Source organism: Gymnogyps californianus, chromosome 7 (assembly GCF_018139145.2).
Source record: "Gymnogyps californianus isolate 813 chromosome 7, ASM1813914v2, whole genome shotgun sequence".
Lineage (NCBI taxonomy): Eukaryota > Metazoa > Chordata > Aves > Accipitriformes > Cathartidae > Gymnogyps > Gymnogyps californianus.
The window spans coordinates 4,006,299-4,033,549 of record NC_059477.1 but is presented as its reverse complement, the minus strand read 5'-3'; the positions used below and the strand labels follow the sequence as shown (position 1 = coordinate 4,033,549).

The 27,251-nt window shown below is 44.6% G+C and overlaps 1 protein-coding gene across 4 annotated transcripts in view; it reads right to left on the bottom strand.

Moving 5' to 3' along the window:
• Positions 1-1,616: 1,616 nt before the first annotated feature.
• Positions 1,617-27,251, bottom strand: part of FN1 (fibronectin 1) — a 54,588-nt gene continuing 28,953 nt past the window's right edge. Inside the window, exons 21-46 of one of the 4 annotated variants that reach the window (XM_050900255.1) lie at positions 26,245-26,339; positions 25,719-25,887; positions 25,326-25,412; positions 24,366-24,557; positions 21,733-22,005; positions 20,497-20,679; positions 19,413-19,502; positions 18,588-18,857; positions 18,074-18,190; positions 17,477-17,641; positions 16,616-16,771; positions 15,693-15,806; positions 13,696-13,965; positions 11,600-11,787; positions 10,410-10,497; positions 10,044-10,220; positions 9,718-9,807; positions 9,321-9,500; positions 9,054-9,143; positions 7,758-8,224; positions 7,029-7,167; positions 5,430-5,594; positions 4,041-4,166; positions 3,328-3,434; positions 2,911-3,021; positions 1,617-2,457 (exon numbers count right to left, since the gene is read on the bottom strand). In XM_050900255.1, coding sequence (XP_050756212.1) covers positions 2,383-2,457; positions 2,911-3,021; positions 3,328-3,434; positions 4,041-4,166; positions 5,430-5,594; positions 7,029-7,167; positions 7,758-8,224; positions 9,054-9,143; positions 9,321-9,500; positions 9,718-9,807; positions 10,044-10,220; positions 10,410-10,497; positions 11,600-11,787; positions 13,696-13,965; positions 15,693-15,806; positions 16,616-16,771; positions 17,477-17,641; positions 18,074-18,190; positions 18,588-18,857; positions 19,413-19,502; positions 20,497-20,679; positions 21,733-22,005; positions 24,366-24,557; positions 25,326-25,412; positions 25,719-25,887; positions 26,245-26,339 — 4,184 coding nt within the window. In that variant the 3' untranslated portion in view covers positions 1,617-2,382. The remainder of the gene's footprint in view (positions 2,458-2,910; positions 3,022-3,327; positions 3,435-4,040; positions 4,167-5,429; positions 5,595-7,028; positions 7,168-7,757; positions 8,225-9,053; positions 9,144-9,320; positions 9,501-9,717; positions 9,808-10,043; positions 10,221-10,409; positions 10,498-11,599; positions 11,788-13,695; positions 13,966-15,692; positions 15,807-16,615; positions 16,772-17,476; positions 17,642-18,073; positions 18,191-18,587; positions 18,858-19,412; positions 19,503-20,496; positions 20,680-21,732; positions 22,006-24,365; positions 24,558-25,325; positions 25,413-25,718; positions 25,888-26,244; positions 26,340-27,251) is intronic. The other 3 variants (XM_050900256.1, XM_050900257.1, XM_050900258.1) reach the window with 3 other exon arrangements.

The following is a 27,251-nucleotide window of genomic DNA, read 5'->3' as shown; positions in this document are numbered from 1 at the left end:
GCAATGTAAACCCCCATGCTTTAAGGCATGGACAAACCTCCCCAGAGAGCTTAGGCAAATGCGCTGTTTAAATAATTTTATCCCATAATGCTTGCTGCGGGGAGGGGGCGGTGTTACTGTTAGAGCGATGGGACATTGGAGGGAGGAGGTTAGATGGACTATGACTGCCCTTCACCCGGGCAATTCCTGTCTGTGAAGTGACTTGGCGGCAAAGTGACTAAGTAGGGATCTTTGCAATTGGTGGAAACCAACATATAAGCCTCACGTGGGAAGGACAAATTAATAGAAATCTGGTTTATCAGGAAAGTATTCTTCTGTGTCTCTGTCTATGCCATTTTTAGTTCTCATGTATTTTAGATGCTCATTTGGCTCTTGAACATTGGTGGGATAGAACTGATTTCTGCTGCAATCATTTTACTATTTGCAAATGTTTTGGTTGCTCTGTAGATAGCAATCTGTGAAAACAACTGCCGTGTGTGTTTCTCATGTCAAGAAGCCAAATTCTATTTTCATGCTATGCTTTATTCAAACCAGAGAAATCCATTGACTTGAGTAATACAGCGCTTTTGTAGCCAAGAGAGGAACGTGGCCTGAGGACTCATGACAGAAGCTTTCATGTTCTGTATTTGCAAATGCTGTACAGGTTTTTGCAGCGTTGGCAGCGCAAGCAAAAGGGACTTACTGCTAACTTGTTCAGTGTAATCAAGACTGGCTTTGTTTTAAATAAGGTTTTGAGGAGAATTTCATTTACCTCCCTCCCCACCCCACGAGGCAGCAGCACAGTAGACTTGAAAGCGGTCTTTGCCTGTAACACGTGGACATAGACCCAGGTGCTGTCTGTCCCCCTCTGTTTTGTGAGACTTTCTGCAGAGGTAAGGGAAGGATTTCTGCGACGTTGTTGCAGCAGTGCCTGAGGGCACGCTCACTAGTACCTAAACAGCCTCCGTTCTGGATTTTGTTATTTGAATTTCACCAGGTTGCAAATGGAATAGCTGAGAGTTGAAAGAAGGGTGTGACAGCCCCTCTGCAAAGCCTTTAGCTGGTCACAGCTAAGTTATCCTCCATTGCAGAGAGGGGCGAACTGTGGTCTGCCCCGGGGCAAGGCATGGAGCAGGGTCTCAGAGACCCAGCACCCATTTGGACCTGTGGGGGAGTCGCTGGGTCCAAGGACAGTTAATCTTTGAACACATCCAACTTCACGGATGTAGATGGCCTCACTAGTTTTGGCAACTCAAACACCAAAAGCATTATTTGATTCTAGGTATTTAAGTGTCTGGCTGGATTGAGGACCATCTCTACCTCAGTTAATGTCCGAAGCAGGGAATATTTTCCTTTCCCTCCCCGCTTTCTCTCCTCCACCTATTCCCACAAAGCAAGCCTCTGCCTCCTGCAGCGTGGCATACATACTCAGAGTGTCTCTGCGCTCTACTGGGGCAGGGGGTGCAGCTGGAAGTCTTTAATTAACAAACTGCTCTACAAATATTCTCTTGAGGTTTACTTCACGCTTCACTGAGATGTTTGTTCCATCTTGTTTCAAGGCAATGTTACTCCAGCTCAGAATAATAATCTTCATCCTAGATTCCATGGTAGCAAAGAGAATCACTTAAAACTGCATGTCTGGTTTGTAAATCTTTTTATTAAAAGAGTTGTTTTTTTCTTTTCCACAGTAGTAAAGCTTTGGCACTTACAGTATAAAAATAATCACTGATCATAATTACACCAAATTCCTCTTTGTCAACTGCCTACTAAGTGTCTTCAACACATTTTATTCCCGTAAAAAACACTTGAAGGTCAGGGGAACAAAACTGATAAATAACAGTATGAGATATAAAGATACAGCTAGAAAAATACTAGGATCATTGAGAAAGAATTAGGACTGTGCATATTTTAAATATCACAGTGATTGGATTTGCTGTTCCTATCTTATTGCTGGCTGCACGCTTATGTGAAAGCAGAAGTGTTTGGTGGACTTTCCTATTGCTAAACTTCAGTAATGTTGTACTCAAATGTTCTTTGCATAGCATGGGAACCTTTAATTTCTACAGCCTCCCTCCCCCTTAATATTTTGATCCCCCACCAATTTGTGATTTAGCGTCTCCCCTCTTTTTTCTTTAAATTTGAAAATACTGACTGGTATTCAACATTTGGAGCAAAAACAAGACAATCGCTATCAATCATGAGAAAAGTCTGAAACACTCCAAGAGTGGCGCTTGGAGAAGCTGTGAGTTGAGCTTAAGCTGGGAAAATGGCTCCAGAGCAGAGGGCCATTCTCAAAAGATGCAGTTTTGCTAGCGTCACTCCAGTTTGGATGGTAATCGTGGCAGACAGGTATTTATACTTTGGTTTGTCTGTTGCCATTGCTGCAAGAAGTCTTGCTGGATGTTACTTTCCCCGTGGATGTTGTGTGTCTGCCTGTACATCTAGGGGCATGAAACACTCAATTGGGCAGTTGACGTTCTGTCAGGAGGGAAGGAAATCAGTTAGCACTCTGTCCTGTAAGGACGGACACTTCTGTGGTGCGGTTTGGGCTGAGAATCGTTGCCAGCCGGTGTAGCTGTTTAGCTTTCTCAGCACAAAGCACACAGCTGGTGTACAGCAGCAAGTGAAGACCAGGAAATCACTACACACGCTACCGCCTCAGCCAGAGCATGCAGGCGCATCCCAGCGCTAGTAAACGAGGAGTCCCGCTGACGTGAGTAGGGCACTGAACGCTGTGTGTGGAAGTGTGAGCTCAAGCTGTTCTCTGCTGTGCAGAGTGATGGTTTGCTGGATCAGTGGCTATCACGCACTTCTGACCAAGCAGAAAGCTACCCGCTGCTCTTAGCCCTCGAGCCCTTTACAGAGCCCACGCATCTGTGCCATAGACCAGATGGGCAGTAAGGGAGGGTAGAGAAAGGAAAGCATACTCACGGTGTTTGTGGCCTGGTGGTATCTCTGTGTAAACTGTGTGTAGGTATGGCCAGCAGAGCCTTCAGGAGCCACCTCCACGCTGGGTCTGCGGCAGTTGTCACAACGCCAGCCCTACAGAAACAGAACGCGCGTGCGCCGGTGAGACCACACTGATGCGGACGGCCAAGGAGTTGCCAGTATTCATACATGTGGGTACAGCTCCACCATCACCAGTCAGGTTGCTCCCATTTTATACCACGCAGGCCCTGATGCAAGTACTTAAGCTCTCCTACTAATTATTTTTCTTCTTATATGGGCCTGTTTTGGCCAGGCATTAGACACCATCTGACCTGAAACCCAGCAGTCTTAGAACTGGGCTCCAGTACAGCCTCCTCTCTTCATTCCCTGTGTCCAGCATGCCAAGTCCCTCCTGCTTACCTGCTGTCCTCCGTAACAAGTGCAGGAGCAGATGGCCCCAAAGTACTCTTTCTGCCACTGCTCTCCAACTTGGTACATCTTCCCATCATCGTAGCATGTGGTCTCATCTGCAGAGGAACAGGCAGAGCTCAGCTGCATGGCCTGTGCTTGGCTTTAAGCATTCTCAGAGCAGCTCGGTGATCAGAACAGGAGCCTCTGGCCAGTGCGCTCTCCCTGTCTGACTGGAGGCTCACTGACTGGCAGGGGGAACGTCAGTCATTTTTATAGCTCTCCAGCTTTAAACTGGAACATGAGGGTATTTGCCTGACAAGAGCAATGCAGTTTAACTCATAGTGTGAAGTCTAGAGGATCTTTAGGCAACAGGGCCTGCAGAAAAGTCCTGTGTTACTGATCAGGGTCATCTACACCACTTAGTGCAGTGATGCATCCCTCTTGTGTGGCTCCAGGGCCAGAGGCAGACAGATGTTGAGTGGGCCGTGACCTTAGCTAACGAAAGAGGGTTTTCTTCTTTTTAAGCTTGGGAACGTGAGTTTGATGCCTTCGGCTCTTGTGAGAGCAGATTCAATCTGTCACCAATTCAGCCTCCAAAACCTGAATCAGACATACTGATACTCTGCTCACCCCCACAGCAGGACCAAAAGTTAATGGGAACAGCCCTGAGATGCTGCAGTTCCCTGAATGGGAGCTCAAATGAGCATCAGAAGGAGACTTACGAGGTTCACACTTGAATTCTCCTTTTCCATTTCCAAGGCAGGTGCAGCTCATCATCTGGCCATTCTCGCCCTGCCGATCCCACTTCTCCCCGATCTTGTAGTTTACACCGTTATCGTGGCACCACTCTGGAGAAGGCAGAGGAACAAGAGAAGCAGGAGTTATCCCCCACGCTGCAGTGCCAGAGCGGGAGGAGAACAGCTTGGCGTTGTCTCAGGAACCAACAGAGGGGCAGGAGAAAAGAATCTTTTCAGCTCATGTAAGTCCCAAGGAGGAAATGGGTTCCTGCTGGAAATGGGTTCAGCTCCTGCAGCTTTTAACTGCTGAGGACTGTTACAGCTCTAGGAAATGGCTAGAGGCTCTTAGGAAAAGAGTCAGTAGGATGGGACAAAGAGCGGGGAGGGGGAGAGGAGGGTTGGCTAATACGAAGAGAAATGAAAGGGAATTTAATAGACATGGGGCAGAAGGGGAGAGAAGAATATTTTAAATGCTTTTTTTTTTGAGCAAATACTTAGTAAAACTGTATCACAGAGACTGCAAAACACAACGGGTAAGCCATGTGCATCAAATGATGAAATATAAATATTAATCCTGTAAAACAAATGTCTTCCCTGCAGTCTATGCAAATTGCAGAAATACCCTCTTTGTTCAGCTTACTCCACAATTTAAAAGCACAATTTAAATTAGTTGGATATATGTTGTGTTAAACCACTCCATCACAGACTTTTGTTCCATTCCCTTACATGAAGTTTGATATGTAAACCACGGTCCTGCAAAGAATAAAGCTTAGTGCCCCGGCAGAGGTGTTGCCTGCTCGACAGAGCTTCAAAGAGCAGCTGAGAAAATTAGAAAACTGGTTCCACAAGATGCTTTGCAAAGGCTGTCTGCAATGCAAAACAGACTCTGTACTTGCTGTAATACCCACTGAAATCCACACAAGTTCTGTCTGGCCCACTGCAACGATGTGTATAATCAGGGGATGAAGATTCAACCATAATTTAATATTCAAAGCTGTCTTCTTAAATGGCTACTCAGAGACTGTCACTTAGGCATCTTGCCTATCTCACTTTTACACATTACCTAGATGTGCCTGGTAAGGGTAGGGAAAAATAAAACAAAACATTTAACTTTTTGGTGAAAAAGTCATTACGTATCAATACAGTATTGATTGTTGCTGATGCAGTGAATGGCAATACTAGATAAGCTGCACAGCTCAGAAGTAACCAAAGTTTTCCATCACTTCTCATGATGCAAAACACTGCTTTGGTTTAAAAACTGCAGAGCCTGCATTCATTTGCATCATGTTTGGATCAGGCTGGTTCTGTCAAACATGCCATCAGTGCTCGCTCAGGGAGCTTGGAGACAGGGATGGTCAAAAGCAAGCTACTCACTAGAAGAATCGCATCTGAAATGACCACTGCCAAAGCCTAAACACTGGCACCAGAGTTTAAAGCCAGTTTCAGATAACCGCTCCCATTCCTCGCCAATGGAATAGAAGGAGCCAGTGTAAGTATCAAAGCAGGTGTCGTCAGCCGGCTGGTTCAGTCCTTCAGACACTGGAACAAAAAGAGAAGAAACAGGCATCACACACAGCAATAGGAACTATGAAAAGACAGAATGATTTTCACTAGATACATGCTTTTTTCCTTACAATATCCTGGCAGTAATGGAGCTACCCCATGGGCATATACATGATGGTTCTGTCAGCAGTCCAGACTCCCTGTGATTTATTTTCCATTTGCATGTGTCAGAGCAGTTGAATGATAAAAAAACCTGACATGAAGGCTATTTTCATTTTGATTTGCCAAGTTTCAAGCAAGTGTGAGTTTTTGCATTTGCTGCTGGAGAGCAACACCTGACTTAGCCTGTTTTTAAGAGAAACGTGCTGTGAGATGCTGGGGAACACCAGGAGGTTGGTAGCTGCATGTGCACTTTTTTTGTGGCACTTCAGATTCTAGCTCATGGCAGAGGGATGGGAGGAGGAGACCAGACCATGCCGTTGGACAGATTGATTTCCACCTTAGGTGGAAACACCTTGGGTGTTTTACAACCACCAGTTCAGTGTGTGATGATCAGGGTCAAGAGTTAATGCTCTCAGTCCAGTCTGTGACAGACATAAGGCAATTGGGGTGCTGGAAGGGGAGAAACAGCCTTATTTCCCAGGGAGGTGGGGGCAGTAGGAGGCTGCATGGAGAGGCTTAATGGGTGGACAAAGTAAATCCTCAACTCTTCATTTCTTCTTCTCCCATCCTGTCCTCTTCTTCTTTTTGACCTCAAAATACACACAGGAGGAGACAGAGGGAGAGTTGTTGACCAGACCTCTGCGCTGGTAGAAGCAAAGCCCAGGTCCCACAGGGTGTGTGTGGGCTTCTGGGCTTTCCAGCTGTGGCAAGTGCTGTCTCGGACCACAAGTACTAGCGGTTGGTCACATGGCTTCTAAGTGCTGCCTGTTTGTGCTTAATCAGCATCTCTGCAGGCAGCCTGCCCTGCTGCCAGACCTTCAGGATGGTCTAGCGGTGCTGCTGGATAACCAACACAGAAGCAGCGGCAAACGACTGACAGAGCAGTTAGGCTGGCCACCAGCACCTTCCCATAAGCATGATGTGTTATTGTGACAGCAGATCTTCGCTGCTGGGCAGGAATCTGCAACACCAGCATTATCCCCGACTTCCTTTGAGAGCAGCATATACCAGATCTCTTGCTCTCTTGGGCGCTGACCCTAGGCAAGTCTATGGAGCCTCAAAGCACATTCTTCATGATCGGACAACAGATCAGAACAGCTCTAGTCACACCATCAGTGCATCAGTTATCCAAACCCAGTGGACTCCACAAATCACTTGTCCCAGTGCCCTGCTATGAACTCTCCTTGTCAGGAGAAGTTTCCTTTCTGAACTATTCTCAAGCCTGGGAACCAGATAGGTTGCCTTGAGTAAGGGAAATGAGGCCGGGACAGCACAGGTTCACCTAGACTCCATAAAGCTTTTACTTACCAGTATTGCCAACTGTGACCACCTCCTCCAGCACCTTTTGTCTCCGGTGATCTTTCAGGGCTTCCACGATGATGTTGTAGGTGGCCCCTCTTGTAAGACCAGTGAGCGTAGCACTGGAGGACGTGCCAGGAACCCTGAACTGCAACAGGAGGCAATGCCAAGTCACCGGAAAGGGAAGAGTGATTACTCCTTAAGTGTCACCTCACTCATAGGAAAGACAGGGTGTTTAGGTTGACTTCTATGCTCTATACCATGATGGAGCCAGCCCATTCCCCTTAGACATTCCAAGAACTTCAAACAATACCAAATTAAACTCGACTACTCTGGACTATGGTTCATGAGGGATGTTATTACCACCATTTCAGGGAAACTGAAACCAAGGGAGACAAAAGGAGAAGGGCTAAGGGAGTCTTTGGCTTGGAGAAGCAGCACCTCAGTCTCTGAAACTCCCAATTGCCTCCTTGACTGCTCCCTTCCCTGGTGAAATGTTGATACTGACAGCATTTCAAGGGCTTTCTGTTTTAGCAGTTTTATCCTGTAGCCTTCCCCCTGAAGGAGAGGAGGGAGGCATTTATCCTTCCTGGTCTCAGCTACGTGTTAAAAAGACTCTTTAAGTCAACTCTGACTGCCGCTCCCTTAACACAGCAAAGGGACTGGACCCCCAAGAGACATCTGCTGCCACAGGTGAGGCTAACACCGTTCCTGTGCTAAGACAGTTCCGTTAGTTACCTGCAGAGTATCTTCGTCCTGGCTGACTGGCTGACAGGAGATGATGTATTCAGAGCTCTCCAGCAACGGCCTCCAAGAGATGGTTGTTTGAGAAAGAGCTTCTTGACCTGTGGTGTCGTTGCGCCTGGGCCCACGGGAGTGAGGGTATGAAGGTTCGACTATGATAGGCACTTGATACCCAGGGATTTCAATTGCTTCATCTACATTTGGTGGCTGCCGTCTTGACCCCGGCCTAAGAGGAGTTGCTGTAGTGGGTACAGGCCGTCTGTAGCCATGTTCCTCAAAGAAGACTTGTTGACCCTGGTGTCCTATTGTCTGCGGGTGCCCAGAGGTGCCTGGAAGTTGGATACCGTTTCCATTGTCATACCTATTGTTTGTGAGGTAAGGGGTCCCCTCGTCAATGGAAGGTACGTCGAGAATGTCGGGTTGGTTGGGGTGTGGTCTGGTAATCAACGTGGGAAGCTCATCTAGCCAAAGAAAGGTTAGAAGCCATAAAGCAAAGCGTGGCAAATTAACAAAATGGTATATTAAACAGCTAGAGTGGATGCTGTACACTGCTCCAAGCATCAAAGATTAGCAATCATCCCAAGATGCAACACGCTTTTTATGACCTCATTGTGATTATGAAGGTAATTTCTATCTCTATATTTATATACTATATAAATATATCTTTCATACATAGGCATAAGAAGTGTGTTGGTATGAAATTTTCATACAGCTGAGCAACAGTTTTGAACACTGCAACCCAAAGAAGCCACCACTGCTCAAATTGAGAAGAAATTATTACAAGAGATATTCACAGGTTATCAGTTTAAGAAAAATCACTGGTGTGCCGTAAGAAACTAGCTCCTTGATCACATTTGGATATACAGCTGACATTTTGCTTGCTACAGGTATCTCAATCTTGCACTGTGGACGGTGTAAAGTAAGAGAAATGCAATGGGCAACAAATGAATGGATTCCGCCTTTGATGCCATCATGTGCTAGATGAAAATGTGTTAACCCTAATTTAATTATCAATTAGGTACCCAGGCAAGAATCAAGCACCAAGCATGTTGTTCTGTTCTTAGCGTTCAAATGCAGCTAAATGTGATTAATGTAACTTCAGAATCTCACCTCCTGCATCCTAGAAAAGAAAACCTCTTACAAAGCCTACTTGACTCATAAAAGAAGTGTGGCTGAATGGTGTGAACAGGATATTTTAAATAACATTATTATTTCAGTCCTGAGATTGTATTCCCCAAGTGGAAGATATCATCTCCTGTTGGCACACAACAATCCAGAGCTTTGTTTTACCTGTCCTTTTTCTGCCAACCAGCGGTTCACTCTTTTGATTGTTCTTCACAGCAATGATGTAGATGATGTATTCAGTTCCTGGTTCCAAACCTAGGGAGGGAGGAAGGACATAAAGCAATCTTAAAACCACTGTCTGTCATCAAAGGAACAAAACTTTGTCTTTCTCTTAGCTGACCGTCAACACATTTTATAATTAGGCCTTCCCCCTCTCTCTTCAAATTTAAGTGTTTCAGGTGAAGAGCTCCCAAACAAAACAGAGACAGGTACCAGTAATAGTAGCCTCGGTGGTGCCGGGCCGAGGGCGAGGCAGAACCTCCTTGGCTGGTGAGCCAGGTTTCTCATATCTGATGATGTAGCCTGTGATCTTAGCTCGTGGAGGCTGCCAGGTAACCAGGAGGGAGTTGCTTGTGGTTGTAAGGAAGCGCAGGTTAGAAGGAGCATCGATAGCTAGGTGAAAACAAAAGGAAACAAGTCAAATACAGTAAAGGCACGCATATTCTTCACCTGAACTGCATCTTCTGACACCCTTCTCAAACTCAGGAGTAAAACATATTGCTGTAAGTCATATTAAGTATTATATGTGATCAGATATAGTCAACTTCTGCTTGATCATATGTAATTACTATGTGTTAGCATGAGCAGAAAAGTCAGACAAGATCATTACCAGTGGAGGCATCAATCACTACTGGGGAACTGCGTGCATTCTCGTTCAGAGTGTAAAGGTAGATCTTGTAGTCATTGCCAGGTTGCAAGCCTAAAATGAAGTTGAAACATAAATGTTAGCTAATTGAGGAAGCCATCTAAAAGGGGCATCAGAATGTCTTTCAACAGCTTCTCCTTGGAGACTAGTCTTTATGACACTGATATTTTTTCCCACCTTTTGTTCCTATAGTATTTCTCATCGAGGAAATTCAACTACAAAACAAGAAGCCAGTGTACCTACTGATACGACCCTGGAAGGTCCTGCACCTGCAGAATCACCTCACTTACCAGTGATAGTGTAAGTCCTCACATCAGGGCTGATGGTCCTTTGAATGGGGCTCTGGCCACTTGCTGGGATGGCATCAACTTGGAAGCCAGTGATGGTCTCAGTCTTGGTTCTCCAGGTAATGGTGATGGTTGTCTCGGTGGCATCTGTCACACGGGCCCTGCGAGGGGGACTAACATCTGCACCAGAAGGAAAACACCTCCTGTCAGTACTGTAGAGATTGTGAATCTTACCAGCTAAGTGTTTGTGCAGGCCTTTGCTGGGGCTTTGTATAGATCCATACTTTTGAGATAGAGTAAGCTCTCTGCCTGTGGGCCTCTGCACCCAGCACAATACTAATTGCTCATTTGTGGAGGATCACTACTTACTTTCAAGAGTGGTGACCACCCCCTGGGCTGGTCGGCTGGTCAGAGAGTCCTTCAGGGCATACACGCTCACTTCGTACTTGGTTGCTACCTAGGATGGACAAAGTTATAACATGTTATGAGAAGGACCTGGCACAGTGGGAAATACTCCTGCCCTCGTTCAGTGTTTGGTGGAGCCACATTTCTTGGTCACCAGTGACTGAGGGATGAAACCTTAAAGTAACTCAAATCAGTGAAGGATTGATGGAATAATTCTAATTATTTCCAGCTGTAATAAAAGAGTAGACATGGACCCTGATAAACAGTGCTGTTGGTAATACTAGTAGTGCACATGTGCACACCCAGGAGCAGAGAAAATCCTGGAAGAAGCTTATTTGTCATCCCTCATTTTGGAATCTGTGCTTCAAAGCCGATTCTTTGGAAAAACCCAATTTACATCCTGTTTTTCCCGGGGTTAATGGATGCCATTTGCTATGATAAGGTGCTCTTGCTGTGAAGAAAAGAGAATGGTGGAAGTTACAGCATGGTCTTTTGTCCTTGACTGCATCAGACCAGGAGTCCACTTAGATTAGAACGGTTTTTAAGGCTCATTTTTGAAAATGATTCATAAAACTCCTTAAAAACAGATCAGTAGCTTTTTAAGATAGCAGAAACCATAAAAGCAGTGATTTTCAGCCTTTTCCAGTTCAGGAACTCCTGAAATGTTTCCAGTGGAGAAGATGGCTATATAGCAAATTTAAGCCTACTCACAAAAGACTTGCATTTTTTACTTATGTTTTGTAGATGTCTTAAAAATAGGCAATATACCACCAGAGCTCCCATATCACAGCTTGAAAACCTCTGCATTAGGTCACTTTATCTGACCTCTTTGCGAAAGATGAGTAAAAGCATTTTACTGGGTTACTGTTGATTGTGAACCTGATAATTTGCATTTGATTAAGGCATCCAGTCTCTCTGTGCTAAATGAGGAAGGCAAAAGAATGCAGATTCAGCAGGCCAACCCCTTGCCTTTTAAAAATTATGGTAACGAGTAGTTACAGCTGATGGCTAGTCAGACTTCAGAGTCAGACCCTTCGGAGCTGTAATGATCTACTCCAGCTGAGGTTCCTGACCCAGGAATTTAAAATTGCTTCAAGTTCTCCCAAGATCTCCTTCCCACAACACAGTCTGCATTACACAAAGAAAAGAGTTACCATTAATCCAGACACGACAGCAGATGTACTGTCCGGAGAAAGGTTGATTTCTTTCATAGGACCAGTCTTTTCTTTGGGGTTCACTCTGACTCTGTAGCCAGTGAGGCGAACATTTGGTGCATTCCAGTTGACGGTAAGACTGGTGGGAGTTACCTGAGTAAACTTCAGGTTTGTTGGAGGTGGAATTGCTGCAAAAATCCGGATTGGCACATGGTTAGTTTAAAGAAGACAGTCTTGGATAAAACAATATTCTCTCCTGAACATGAGACAAGTTTAGGCCTGAAATACATGGGCAGGAAAGTGGTGTGCCTTCTGCAAACACAGGCGTAAAGCACCGTGGAAGGGGACAAGGTATTCAGGAGGAGATTCTCAAATCTTACAGTAACACTCTTCAGCAGAATTAAGGAGATCTCGATGCTTCAACCCTGAAGTTAGGTGAGTAACACCACTTGCTGTGATGTAAGGTGAAGGCTTTGGGAGATGCTTAAATCTGTAGTAGGCCAGTCTGTTTTAATTCTTCTGCCTGTCTCTGCTTTTCATCACACAGCTAACAGTTTAGTCCTGCTTCACTTGCCTATCTCTGTTCATTTCTAAAATACGATGAATGATTTACAAAAGTAAGTAGGAAGCAGGCTCAGGAATTGCAAAGAGGATATAAAAATACTGCAAATGCAGAGGGGAAGCATTTTACAGCCACTTACACAAGTGTAAATTACTACACAGAGAGCAAGGCAATGGAAAAGCAGAGCTGTGACGGCCATAAGGCTCATCACACAAGAGTCTGTTCATGAGCTAACACATCTGGTATCTTTAAAAACAACTGTTTGCATAAAAAAGGAGCATCCATTGAAACATTTTCTTGCCTTACTGTTGGTAATCCTTAGGCTGTAAACAGGGGAAAAATATACCTTACCATAGTGCCCGCTATTAGCATGTTGCTGTGAAGTTTTCTAATTTTATAGAGTGGAAATACAAGATAATTTTTCCTTGTTGCTTTGCTCAGATTTCAATCTAAAGCCCATGAGAGTCAATGGAAAGTCTTGAATGACTTCAAATACGCTTTTGAACAGCCCACAAAGGGTAAACCACAGAGAGTGGGTTTTAAAAATTACTGTATTTGCATTTCTGGCAGGTAGTCAGCCAGCTGTTTCAATCATTACAGCACTTTGCTTCAGTTTAGTATAGCAATCTGTGCACTAGGAACCACTGTCTTCATTACACCCCTGGAATTACAGTGAGAACTCTTCATCCACAAATGAACGGGAGGCCTTTATTACAAAGGTGCTACCTTTGTAATAAAGACACGTCTGGTAATGCTGGAAGCCTTGCAATAGATTCCACATTGCTGGAAGTAATTTCACCTCAAGCGATTAGCTTCCTTTTCCTTTTTCACAAAGGAATTTTAAATGTATTCTACATGGAGCTGGATCATGGCACTACATGGTCCCTGGCACATAAGGGACTCTCCTGAATGGAGCATGTCCTCTTCTTGTGGAGGTGATGTGAGCGCAGGGTGTGGGCAAGCACATGGGCCGTAGTCCTTAGGGCAGTGCCAGTGAAGGATCTAGAGGCTCTGTGAGACCTGCAGGTTAAGCAGTCTCCTAGCCCTTCATACTGATCTTTTGTTCCATCCAACAGTGAGGACCCTGGGGGATGAAAGCTGCTCTAATCTCTCTGTTGTTGGTAACTGCCTCTGCTTGCAGTTGCCTCATATCCTAAAGACAAGACAAGAGTGTTGTGAGAGGGTGGTTCACCATGAATTAGGCTCCGTGACTAGGGACCGGACATTACTGATCCACTTGAAGACTGAGAGAAGGCTATAAGGTAACATCCCTCCTTCCTCTAGAATCTGCTCCTTCAATCCTGCTGATCTTTCCTGCATTCCCTGCCTTCCCTACTGTGTATGTAGGCTGACTCCGCTGGCAGCCAGCTCTCCAGCACCAGCGAAGCCATCTCTCAAGAGCAAGCACATCCCCTTGGCTGCCCCTGGGGCTTCCCCGGCATGGAGCACCAGTTGCGCATGGAAGCACACTTTACCCAACAGGGCAGAAGCCACTGCTGCCATGGCCTGCTGGGTGGTGTAGTTAAAGGTGTACCTGTGGACTGGGTCCCAGTGAGGGGCAGGCTCTCCATGTCATCGTATATGGCAACGATATTGATAGTGTACTCAGAACCTGGCCTGAGGCCATGCAGCTCAGCAGTGTCTTCTTCGCCACCTGGGGCCGGCAATAGCTCATGGATTCCATCCTCAGGGCTTGAGTAGGTCACCCTGTACCTGGTGACTTGCCCCTGCGGGCTTTCCCAAGCAATTTTGATGGAATCAACATCCACCTCAGTGAATGTTAGTCCTTTAGGGCGGTCAATGTCTGTTAGGCAAATTAACGGTAAGAGGTTATGTGATAAAAAGCAGGTTGTGGGTGAGGAAAATAAAAAGCATTTCTATTACATGCAAAGCAGTTTTCGGTTTTGCGTGGGAGAGGGAGTACTTGATTCTCCTCTGTGCTGCACCTTGCACACATGCTTACACCTGTGCAGAGTAAGGCTGAGAGTTTGTGGGTGCCAGACAGCACGAAGGCAATCTTGGCCTTGTTGAAACCAAAAGGACTTCCATTACCACCTTCAAAGCAGCCAGGGCACCAATCGTTACCTATATTCGAGTCCCCTTGGCACTGAAACCCCTTTTACACAACTCTCTAGCAGCATTAAGTTGCCTTAAAGTGGTCAAGAGAAAAAAAGAAACGGCAATTTTAAGACCCGTTTCTACCATCAGAGCCAGTAACTGGTTCCTAGTGCTAAAGGCACCCAAACAACCCACCTGACTCGGTAACTTTGGATTCATGCTGCATTTGCTTTTCGCTATTGTAAGCTCCTGTGCAAAGTGCCAGTCCAAGGAGAATCAGTCCCGCTATTTTCTTTCATAAATTAATATCCAATTAACACACTTATCAAGAAAGCAAATTACTCAGTATATTATATTTTAAATTCAGTTAGAAACAAACTTTTCAGCTTTGTATTGAGTGCACAGGGAATGTCCACAGGTGCAACTGGGTGATATGCACACTTCCTAATGAGACCAATTCATCGGATTTTCCTAGCAAGGTGGGAGCTCAGTGCTAGACAGCAAGGTAAGTGAGCCTTGCTCCACAGAAGTCTAGTGTGGCTACCACAGAGCTATACCCATTTGTTACACAAAACAGGAGGATCTGGCATATCATTTTTATATTGGATTCAAATTATGCTTTTCTGTAAGAGTTCAACCTTGTTATTGGCCATGTTATATTAGTCCTGAATTTTCTACATTTTCTAGTTGGCAAAGGTGATTTTTTGTCCAGGAATTTGTTGGCTTGAAATTGATGTGGACTCTTTTCCCATTTCTGCAAAGCTTCAGAGAAGCTCCTGTTGTCTTTAAGACAATTCTATAAGTATTTGGGGCTGAGCTGTGGTTTTGAATACAAGCCTGAGCAAGGGAATAACGTGCATGCAAATCCCTACCCCAGAGGTGTCCCTGAAAAAGGCACTTTACATCAGAGATATCCCTCTGAGTTACATGTTCCCTCTTGCCTCCTCTTTGTGTCCAGAGCAGTACTGCTGTTTTGTAGAGGCAGATATAGCAATTCGAGGGCTGAGCTGTCCCTTCTTTTGCAGTGCTTCATCCCAAGTTCTTGATATAACTCACATGGTTTCCTTTACTCCCTTGCACAGGGCAAGTGCTCCCAAGCCCAGTCCAGTCCCTTATCAGTAATCACCTTTGCCACCTAGCTCCAGAAAGGAGATCTTTGCACATTTTTTCCACTGATTGGCTGACAGCAAACAAAACCCCGAAAGACTTTGTGGCTTTAGTGAAAGAAAATCAGAAGCGCAGCATTTTGAAGGGGTGGGGAATTGCATTTTGCCAGTGTTGGAGGGAGAGGGACTGCGTTTTTGCCAGCATCTGCAATTTAGGTGCACAGTACTTATCACAGGGCAGACCACCTTGCGTTCTCCTGGAGACCAGGCACCTGCCACTTGCTTTCACTGGGAAAGTGATACTGCATGGTAGATTCAGACATGAATAGATAACATCTGTTTTGTTACCGTGAAGTGAAATACGTACTGGTGACAGCTGTCTCAACCAAGGGGAGGCTCTCTCCGTTCTGATTCTGAGCGTAGACACTGACCATATACTCAACTGTGGGCTGCAGACCTTCAATAGTGACTTGCGTTTGATCTGGCAGGAAAGAACAACATTAGGCCATCTGCAGCTGCACAAAGCTGCAGAGAACTGGCCTCTAAGTAGCCTTGAATGAAGGGCCTGTATAAGCCATATCATGAATAAATGTCATTCAAACGAGACAGGATTGACATATCAGGTTTGCCTTTTGCTTGCACTACGCTTCTCTGGCAGTGTACGACAAGGCATCTGCAATTTGCACCTGCTCGAAGGCCCCACAGCTAAAAGGGCAGGTTAGTACAGTAGAAAAAATACAGCAAGAGAAGACCAGCTTTCGTCATTTTCTGGGATAAGACTGACCATTAACCCAACTGCATCACAAGCATCCCTGAGTGCTAATCTCTGCAAATCCCACAAAACACACTGTGTTCCCGAGAGCAGCCCAAGAGCTGACTTGGCAGGCTCTATGGTAACGAGGTCGAGCCTGTAGTGTATGTGACTGAGTCCATGCTATGATCAAGGGTCACATTATGTGACCTTCAGAAGGATTTCAGAGGAAGCTTTGCTGGATGCTAGAAAATCCAATGGCATTTCTTTGAAATCCAGGTGCCTTTCAGAGACACTGAGGTTGCCAAGAACAAACCTTTGCAGCATAGTGGTGTCAAAGAAGTGTGAAGCTTTCAGGGCAAAAATTTGCCCTAGCTTCTCCTGGATGAGACACATCTGAAGTCAGCAGGATGGCAAAAAAAGGTACAAGCAGGAGAAAGTTTGGATTTGAACATATGCCTAGTGCCTGATAGCATTGATTCTAGTGGTTGTGTCTTGCATTCTTTACAGATCTCGTGAAGGATATCATGTACTCTTACCTGCAGGGACATTTTTAGTTTTTGTGGGCCCATGTCCTTTCTTGGGGACAGCTGTCACCCGATACCCTGTGACTGGGGATGTTGAAGGGAGCCATCTGATGCTGATACTGTTGTCCTGGACGTCGGTAACTTGCATCTGGGATGGTGTGTCTATTTCTGGGCAACAAAAATAGTTTTTTCTGAGTATGTTGGTACAGGAAACCCTCCCTCTACTGTTGCCTCCTAGCTGAATTTTACTCTGCTCTTCCTTTTCTAGGCTGTGCTGCTTAGAACAGAAAACACATGTTGCTATTTATTTGTCCCTCATGCTAGCCCAGAGTAAAAAAGCCTTAACCAAGATGTGTGGGTGACTGACCTCGTATCAATGTTAGTTGACAATTTTTATTGTTTTAAAGGCTACTAAATGCCTTTATCTGCAGCTACAGCAGGAGTAGGATTAGGCTACATCCAGATCAGGAGTGAGACGACAGTCCTGGAGTTAGAAAGTCAGGTCTCATCAGGATCACATAACGTGACGGTGCACCAGAAGCACCAGCGTTAAGCCAACAGTGACCCCATGATATGAGAGCCCAACAGGATTTCCACTCTGCAATACGCAGTCAAATATTGCTTGTATCCCCATCTGGACTCCACAGGGCCTCCCTCCTCCAAAAGTCCAAGTCCACGATCCCCTTCTGTGTCATGTCATTATCATGCTGGGCCACCACGATATGCAGCTCCACTGAAAGGGATAGGCTTACAACATAGCCCATGACTTCTAAAAGAAACCAGGGATCAGTGATACAAATGCATGGGGATAAGCCAACACAAAGATGTAGGGTTTTTTTGTAGTTTTTTTTGTTTTGTTTAAACAGGTCTCACCTGTTTTGTAGGTGACAGTGACTGGCTTGCTACTGGCAGGGCTGTCTCCACGGCCAGTTACAGCATACACGGTGATGGTGTAGTCTACGCCAGGTTTGAGGCCAGTGATGGTAGCAGTGGACATGGTGCCAGGCACTGTGAACTCCTGCACAGGGCTGCTTCCACCTAAGGAGGGGGAGGTGGAAAAAGAAACGTAATGGATGTCTGAATTATACATTTTAAATCATTACAAAAACCAGAACAGTCCTATATGCATCAAGTTGAAGAGAGGACCCTGTTGATTTCAGTGGATCTTGGGTCAAAGTCTTTTTCAGACCAACCAAGGAAAAGAATGAAATACATACACAGAACCACCTCTAAAATGACTGGAGTGCTCCAGATGCTCTTTCTTTTTGGTAGACAAAAAATGATTTGCTCTCCTTTAAACAAAAAAAGGCACCTATATTTGACAATCTTCTCTAAATACGCTGCAAGAATCTCAGAGATACAAGAGTTTGTCTGCTGCAGTCAAACTTGCCGTTGCTATTTTCTGTGGCTTTCTAATGGCCTCAGAATAGAGCTTCTGGTCTGTGACTGGCCATAGCAGCCTGCTCTCACCTGTTTCACCATAAGTGATCCGGTAGTATCTGACTGTCACTGCAGGAGCATCCCAGGAAATCACGAGGCTGGTCGGGCTGGTGGGGGTGACTTCCAGGTCCCTCGGAACATCAGACACTAGAAAAATAAAGAATTGAGAGAGTTTTAACACAGTTAACGTACATCAGCTACATACTCCACCTATCATACCGTGCTCCTCTGCTACTCATCTGTCTTAGTTCCAGCCCAGTGCACACACCTCTACAAGTGACATACCTGGTTAAAAACCATCTGGCATTGGACTAGATTAAATGAGAAAAGTTCTGCTGGCTCTAAAGATATCTGACTTGATCTGAAAGTAGCATGGGTCCTCGCACCTTCTTCTAAATCAGGCCCTACCTCAGTATCACAGGCACTTTCCTCATGAGCAGTTTCACCAGCTGGTGGGGAAGATCTGGTTTAACAGCAACTACTTCACTAGAGGACACCCAAAATCCTTGAGGTAACTTTTAGCCAGCCTTCTCTCAAGGCTTACCCGTTGTTTGTTGGCCGACCAAGGGCATGCTTTCCTCCCTGCCATTGATAGCGATGATGCTGACCACATACTCAGTCCCTGGGAGCAGGTTGGTAAGGGTGATGGAATTCCGCGAGGGGGGCACGCGGTCCTCTTTGGGTCTGCCAGCACTATGCTCTGGGTGATGCCGGATTTTGTAGCCCGTAATGGTGGCACGAGGAGCAATCCAGTGGACGGTGAAAGAGTTAGCAGTTATATCCGAGAAGTCAAGGCCAGTGGGGGAATCAAGACCTGGGTATTTCAAAGAGACAAGAGACTGAGCTCAACTGAATTACTGGTCATGTTTCATTAAGCTCATTACCATGACACTGCCAGATCCTAAGCCAAATGCTATTCAGCCATGGAACTAAAACACATATGTGTTCAGGATCAAAGCGAGATAAACAAGCACCAGAACGCAACTGCAGGAAAAGAGTGTATGGCAAACAGACAACACAGCATAAAACAACACACATGACCAGCAAACTCCGTTACACAGTTATGAAACAAGAAAGTGATAGATACAATAGGCTCTGCCTAGGCTTGTTCTCAGGCAGACACTGTCGGTACATTCACACCAGGGTCTACAATGTTCTATTTAAAACCAACAGAAGTTCTGGCTCTCAGACATAATGAGATGTGAGATTTTCTAGCTTTTCCCAAGATGTCTGTCTGCATTGCTCTTTGATATCTAGCCGATGACCCATCAATGAGGTGACAATACACAAGAAAGAGCAATAAAGTCCCATTAATGAATCTTAATGGATAGCATTAATCGCACATGTGTCTTAGGCTGTGTCTAAGTACCTGTTTTCTGGATTCCAGACAAAGGTGCACTCTCATGTTGCTCAGAAACACTGTAGACTCTCACCAGATATTCAGTACCAGGGAGCAGATCTGTGGAGTTTAAGAACAGGCATTTAGACCTATTTGTTATATATGCTAGAAGTCACTCAACCTACACAATTTTAACTGTGTTTCTTAAGGGGAGTAATCAGATTTTGCTTGATGGAAGATCTGAGCCTCCAGGACAGTCAAAAATTTAAATCAGTTCTTTTTGTGGCATTATGGTTCCTTGCAATGTTTTAGCCTGAAGGAGCATGGTATCCTGTATCATTGCTTCATTATTTTGTGGAGACTGGCTAGAAGCAATTAGTTTTCTACAAGGTCCCTTCTAGTTATCTAGTAGTTGAGTTATGCACCAAGGCAAAGCTTTAGCTGATATAAACTGGAATAGGGCCAAGGATTTCCAACACAGCTATTCTAACTCAGATGAGCTCCAGATCTGGTCTTTTATTCTGAAAGTGGGTATTGTCTCTCACTCAACCAACCTCATTCTAGGATGGAGGAAAAAACCTTCAAATATAACACAGCTTTTGCAGCACCAAAAATTAATGTCAGCTTTTTGAAAATGCCCACGTTTTGTTGCCATGTCCTGTAAGTTTCCAAACAGTATTTATTTTCTGGTCCCGAGCATACAAAGCCAAAGGGGCAATGACCTTTTGCACATTCTGATCCTCTCCCTGAACCTCTGCACTGCAAGTCCTTGACATGTTTGGCAAACCAGGTGAGCAATATGTATTTACTCTTAATACCTAACCAGACTGCAAATCAATGCAATTGCCCCATAGCCTGATTCATCACTGTCCGTGGATTGATGGGAAAAACTTTCCCGTGGTTTGGCTTTAACTTGGGTAAAGCAAGCGGCCAGACCTCATTTAGTGTGAGTTTGTATGAGGCTACTTCGACGTCAGCTTAGATCAGCTAAGAATTTGGCCAGTTAGTTACACTCAAGTAAGCAATTTTTCTTTTGCCTCATCTTATGTCATGTCTCCACCCATATGTAGGGGGCTTCTTATATTTCCTTGGCTTATGTACGTAACCTTCTTACTTGTTAAGATCACCATGTTGTCTGAGGGTGAAATTGTCAGCTCTGCAACATCTTCCTCCTTCTTCACAGGTGAGTAGCGCACCAAGAAACTGCTCAGCACGATGGAAGTTGGTGCGGTCCAAGTCACTCTCATAGTATCAGGCCCCACATTAGTGAAGCGGAGGTCAGTCGGAGGAGGGACAGCTACATAGCAAAGAACAAATATATCTTAGTTCTCTGATTCATAAAAGTTGATCAAGATGTATGTTCAGGGAATCACCAGAGAAAGTATCTATCTATCTCATGCATCACAGACTAGTGTGTCAGACCCATGCAAACAGACTTCTAAACTACATTCGGTTCTACTATAGTTAAGAGAAAAATACGTCTGTACTACTGTCAGGCTCGTTTAACCTCTTGGCAATTCCTGATACTTTAAATATACCCTGTGGGGCTAATTTGAAAACAAGGTAGCAAGTTTCAGTAACGTGCTTCTTGCAGATGGATTTCGTATTACAGATGCGGAGCCAAGAGAGGTTTAAAGTTGCCATACAGCAGCTTACAGATGGAAAAGTAATCTCATCTAGAATTCATACATGCACACACAGGAGAGGGTATATCACTAATTTCCTATGACTCTACTTCTACTCGTGTCGAAGGATTTACAGCCTCAGGATTTTCAAACACAACAGGATTTCATGCAAGAACCAGTTTTCAGCTCGCCTTCTGCTCATGCACTAGAGAGACCCTTGACGGTGTGGCATGGCTGTCAATGGCATGTACTCAGGGAGTGGTGTTTCATCTGCATCCTTCAGGGCATTGTGGAAAGAGTGGGGCCACCACTGAAACAGACTGCTGGAAGCTCAAACAGCTATCAAGGCTGGAGGGTGTCTGCTGAACTGCTCCGCCCTTTGGCACTCTTATTTTGGGGAATCACAGTTTAAAAGTCCAGTGAATATACAGCTCACGTTTCAGGCTCTTGATTCCAACTGGATCCCAGAAATCTGAATAGCAGAAGGTGAATGAGCCTGGCAAGTCTGCAGCCATACGCAGTATTAAAATGCCTCAAATTAGAAAACTGAGCAGCGCATTTCCATCCCCAGCCGCCATTTAGAAAAAGGAGCGAGCTGGGTCTGTCCGGCTTCCCCCCCAGTGAGCGGCTCGATTCCTCTTTGGACAAAACCCTGTTATCCCAACAGCCAGTGACAGCATGAAACACCGTCCATGTCACAAAACACAGAAGTTTTCGAAATTCACCCGTTTGCTGTGTCAGAGTGGTAGGGGCGCTCTCTCCGCCATTAATGAGTGTGATTACACTGATGTCGTAATCAATGCCCGGCTCCAAGCCTGTCACTGTGTAGTATCCTACTGAGGAGTCCACAAAATCTTCAAAAATAGGGACACTTTCTCCTGCTGCAACTACTGTGATGCGGTAACCAATAATGGTGGAGGCATTTAACGGGGTCCACCTCAGGCCGATGCTTGAGTCAGTTATGTCAACAAAGCTTAGGTCAGTGAGTTGGGGCACCTCTAATGAGTTAAAGAGCAAACGGGAAAGGCAAAGACATATAGAGGCAAAAGAAAGACAAGGGAGAAAAAAGCAGTGTTCATCACTATTAACATTGACAGAACTTTGGAAGCAATTGCGGTGATATGCAGAATTTCTCTTGGGGTTTGGGGGAAAAGGAGGTTTTTTGGTGGTTCGTTTTTTGGGGTTTTGTTGTTGTTGTTGTTTTTCTTTTTATATTGTACCCTTCAATGCAGTCTCCAGCTGCCTCCCCAGGCAGACAGAAGCTGAAACCCCGATCCCCTGAGACAATGCACTTCCACTTTAGACATACAATTTTCAAAAAGACCTACAAGAGGCACTTAACTTGCAACAAATTTACTTTGAGCAATGATGAGCCATAAAGACCCATCATTTTCTGACGAAAATAGAAGCAGAAAAAACATACCCAATTTTTTTTTTTTTTTTGCAGGTAGAAAATAAGAGATCAAAATCTATTAAGGTATAAATGAAACAACTCCTCAGAAATAATAGTTGATTGACCCTCTAGAATTTTTGTCTTGTTCGAATGGTAAATTTAACTTTTATCATTGGGATCATAAAAATATCAACCCATTTGAAGGGGCTAAATCAGACTACACCCTCAGCTGGTGAGAACCATCAGAAAGCTTCAGGATAGATCATCCACTATTCGAACGATTTATACTGGACTTGGAAAAAAGTCTCAAACCCCTGTAACGGCTTGAGGATCTGGCCCAGAATTCCTCAAGTTCTACTTACCACTAACTGCTGCAATATATGTGCTAAAAACAGATGATACGGAACAGTGAGTAATAAAACACTTTCTTGGAAAGATGGCAAATGGTTAAAAGTGACCTTTAGATGATAATTCTGTAAGAGTGACATCCCCATATTCAGAGGTTATGCCCAGCACATGATGCAGCCAAGAGGCTGACTTGATTTGTTGGCTAAATTGTTCAAAATCTCAGAACTGAGCCTCTGAATAAGGATCCTCTTTAATGACCTTCTAGATATTGCCTGAATTTCTGTATGGCAACCAAGCACAGCTGTGACCGTTTTCCCTATCGATATTATTCCTATTAGCAAAGCTGTTCTTTTCCTGCATGTTAGGACCAACAGAACTGGGCAGGGAGTGGGGAATGTTAGATGCATCTTTAATCGACAATGGCCAAACCCTCAGTTGCTCAAGTCAATAGACTGGTATTGATTTAAGCCACAAGATTTGGCTGTGTAACTTTAGCAGGGTGATCCTGAAATCAGTGGGAGCTAATGGATGCTCTTCCTCACTCAGGATCAGACACCAGTAGGTGAGTCAAAGATGCAGGACTCGGTATCCATTCTGTTGGATCATTACAAGTTAGCTTGAAAAGGAATTATGGGACAGTAATATTGCAAAAGACTGGCTTTAATAATAGTGGTTATGTTCTATTTTAATGTCCTTCTAGGAAAAGACTTATTTTACAGAATAGATGCAAAAAAATGCCAGTTTTCTGTAAAATCATTGTTTATCCACATGGAATGCATGTACCATATCACCTTTGAAGAGTGCTAAAAGCCAGAGACATACATTCTTAGCTTTCCCCCACCAGAAGATGGTGAAGGGCTAAAGCTATTACTGCTTTAATTATGCCGTATCACAGTATTAGTTCACCCCCAGAGAGCATACAGCACTTCAGTGAAGCATGGAAATTTTAAAGCAGTGTTATAAGAGCAAGCAAACCCAGTAGCTGGCATCATTTCAGGGCTCAGCAGAAACAAAAACCAAACAAACAAAGCCCTCACAAAGGAAAATGAAATGAAACCATTTGAGGAGATGCATATTAATTTTGCTACTGTGGCTACAAAGGTAGTTTCTGCAGTCATCGCAGCATGTACTGTGAGGTGGCACACACCACTTTGTGTCCCAGAAGTGCTACAGTGATGGACCTTTCAATCTTGGCTTTCCTCTCCCTTGTGCTGAAGTGATCTTCTGCCACTATTGCTGCCAAAATTTCTCCTGTGCTCGTTTCCCACTCATACCTCTCTTCACCTACTTCCTATTCCCACCAGCTGTGCTCCAGATGCTGGGGCACTGCAGGGCCAAGTTAAATCTCTGTTGCTCTCTAGCTCAGTGTACTGATACAACAGATCCATCTCCTTACCACCACCTTGTTGACAGACAATATAGGCTGCCCATGCAGAGAAGTACATGGGTATAAAAACTGCTCTGTCACGTGTTGGTACACGGCTGTTCTGCTTCTTGAGACTAAATATAAAGTCTAAGCCCTCTGCCATCAGACTAATAGGAGTTCTGCAATGTAGAGCTCTCGGGCTCAGCAATTTGACTTTGAGTAGCTAAAACTGCTGCTCATCCTTTCATTACCTTGTGTGATGGTTTCAGAGATGGGGATACTCTCCTGGTCATCCTTGACTGAGTAAACGCTGACGTTGTACTCCACACCAGGGTTTAGGTTTTCAAAGGTGCAGGTGGTCTGATCCGCACCTACTACTTCCTCCAAGGTAGAACCCTGCTGCCCATTGGTAGGAGCAGTGGTCACTCGGTACCCACTGATGCCTGAAATACAGATATACCAGTATGCAGTAATCTCATGCTGTATTTATTTACATCAGGTCTCAGTATAAACAACTGAAGCAAACACATTACATTTTACAAGTGATTTTTCCACCCTGAGCCCAGCAGGCAAGAGGTTGCTTTGTCAAGCACCCAGAAACAAACTTCCCAGGAGGTAGCCATGCCACTCTCAGCATAATTTCAGTTCCCTTTGAGACCTTACCAAACTGAAAATCTCATGACATGTTGAGAAAAGATACATCTACTGACTGACAGTGGGGTTTTCAAAAGCTTGCAATCCTTGTTTTACAGAAGTCAATTGTACAGCTCCCAGCAGCTATTGTGGGAGAAGAGTTCATCTTGAACACTTTCAGAAATCCCATGCTTACTCTCAATAACATGAACTCATTCTTCACTGCCAGAAATCTTTTTGGTCCATTTTGCTTTCCTTCCCTTGCACTTCTTTTAAACCACTGGGGATATATGAAGAAATCCTTCAAATCCCTAAAACAGCTGAAATATTTAAACACATTCATACTCCAAAACAGCATTTTACATGGAATGTAAATCATGAAGAGTCCTATGGCAACCTATACTTAACTGTGAATTATAACCTTGAATATATCTAGAAATATGTACATTTTTCCTTAAATTATTCAACAGCAAGCTTCGCATCAAAGTCTCCTTAATGAATTGCAAGGCACCACAGAACAAATGTTAGCATTCTGGTACAACAGAAAGTTTGAGCATACTGTAAGTTCACATAGTTACCTGGAGTTGTGCTTCTATCCCAAGAGACTACCAGGATCCCAGTATCAGGATTGGGCTCCAGGCGCAGGTTGGTTGGTGGAGACAACGCTGCAAGCATTCAGACAAAAGGGTCATTTATGGCACTAAGAATCATGCTAGCTCCCTCAGCATCCCTACTCCCCAGATTATATCCTTACCCTTCAGAACCAGCTAAAAAAATATTCTCCTGAAGTTGTGACCCTGCATTACATGAGCTAGTGCTACTGTCGCTATGCATCAAAAAGAAAAACACCTTCCAGACCATGACAGGAGGAAAAGACTAGAACTGACTCCCAGAAGACAGCCATTCATCTGGGGAGCACAGGGGAAGCAAGTGGAAGAAGGAATAATTGTAGAAAAGCAAATGTGTCATACGTGTAGTCACTCTCCTGACGATCGGAGTCTCTCTCTCCTGGCCGTCCATCAGGACTGTGAGGCTGTAGGTGTACTCCACTCCAGGGGTCAGGCCAGATATCACGATGCTGCCAGAATCAGAGATGACCTCCCGGGGAGCCTCTCCACCTTGGCTTGGGCGCACACCCAGCTGCAGAGAAGCAGCAAAGTTTGCTTTTCAGTCTCAAATATTCCTATCCCAGCTAACTATCAGCATCCAGACTTATCATCCACCATGAGTATCATGGGCCTGTGTGCTTCACGCCAACTGTTAATCCTGTAATTTGTGTTCTAGATGTCTCACTGATGAACTTGACCTGAAGCCCAGAGGACATGCTTGCACTGAACTCTGTGACCTAGACCTGCCCCCTGTAAGCAGCATGTCTTTTGCACCTCTTTCCTTTGTGCTACTATCTTCACTGTGGTCCATAGTAAACAGCTTTAATCTGTCCTCCCTATCACAATGAAGCAAGAGGAAAAAGAAACACAGGACTTCAGTTTCTCCTACCTTGAAACCAATCCTTGGGGCAGGTGTCCAGGTGATGACAATAGAAGTCTCAGTCACTTCTGTGTTAAAAGGAGGAACAGAGCCCACAGGCTGATCTGTGAAGTGAATTGACAGAGTTGAAGTCTAGCTGCTGTGATGGCACCAAACAGTTTGAAAACCTGACCTACAGCAGTCCAAATAGCAAGAGGTATGTCGTAAGTGCTGAACTATATTACTTCTGAAAATCCAGTGACTTGGGAGGGATCTGACAGATGACTTCTGTCTGCTGCTGGGCTTGATAGACACAGTATGCAAGTGGTCTAAGCATAGCCTGTGCTTTTGTTGTTCCTGAGGAAAACGAAAATATTGAACTGGGCCTCATGAGCCCTCTACGCATCCAACCCCAAGAATTTGGGGAATATTGTTTTCGGCATGATATCTAAAGCGTTCCTCAAAAACCAGCTTTTTTTCCTTCACCCACCATATGCCATTCAATCAGCAGAACACTACACCCTTATCGGTCATCCAGCTGTCCCAGCTAGGACCGTCTCATCCCTCACCACCACCTTCAACTCTTTCGAAGTCAGTAAAGTGAAAGGGAGCTCAAAGTCAATCTGAGGAATCTGTGGTCTCATTGGTATCTGTCAGGAGCACCACACAGAAGCCAAAGCCTTTGTGTACCCCACAATCAGTCTAAATAACTCCACCAAGTTTAATCTGAATTGACCTCTTTATTAATGAAGAGACTTGGTTCATTAATCTATAGTCTTAAACTGGACTGGTTTCATTCAGATAAGCCAGAATTTGAAGGCAATATTCATCTGAGATATCCAATCATATCCTAATTGAGAAGTATTTATAGATAAGACTGTCTGTCAGCGAAAAGCACCTTGCCAATGTCAACAGTGTTACTCTGATTAAAAGTTCGAACCTTCATTTTAATTTCACATTGTTCTAAAAGAAACCACATTCTCTTTTGAAAAGAGGATGTGGTTCTGGGCTTGGATGGCTTTGAATTTTGTTAGTTT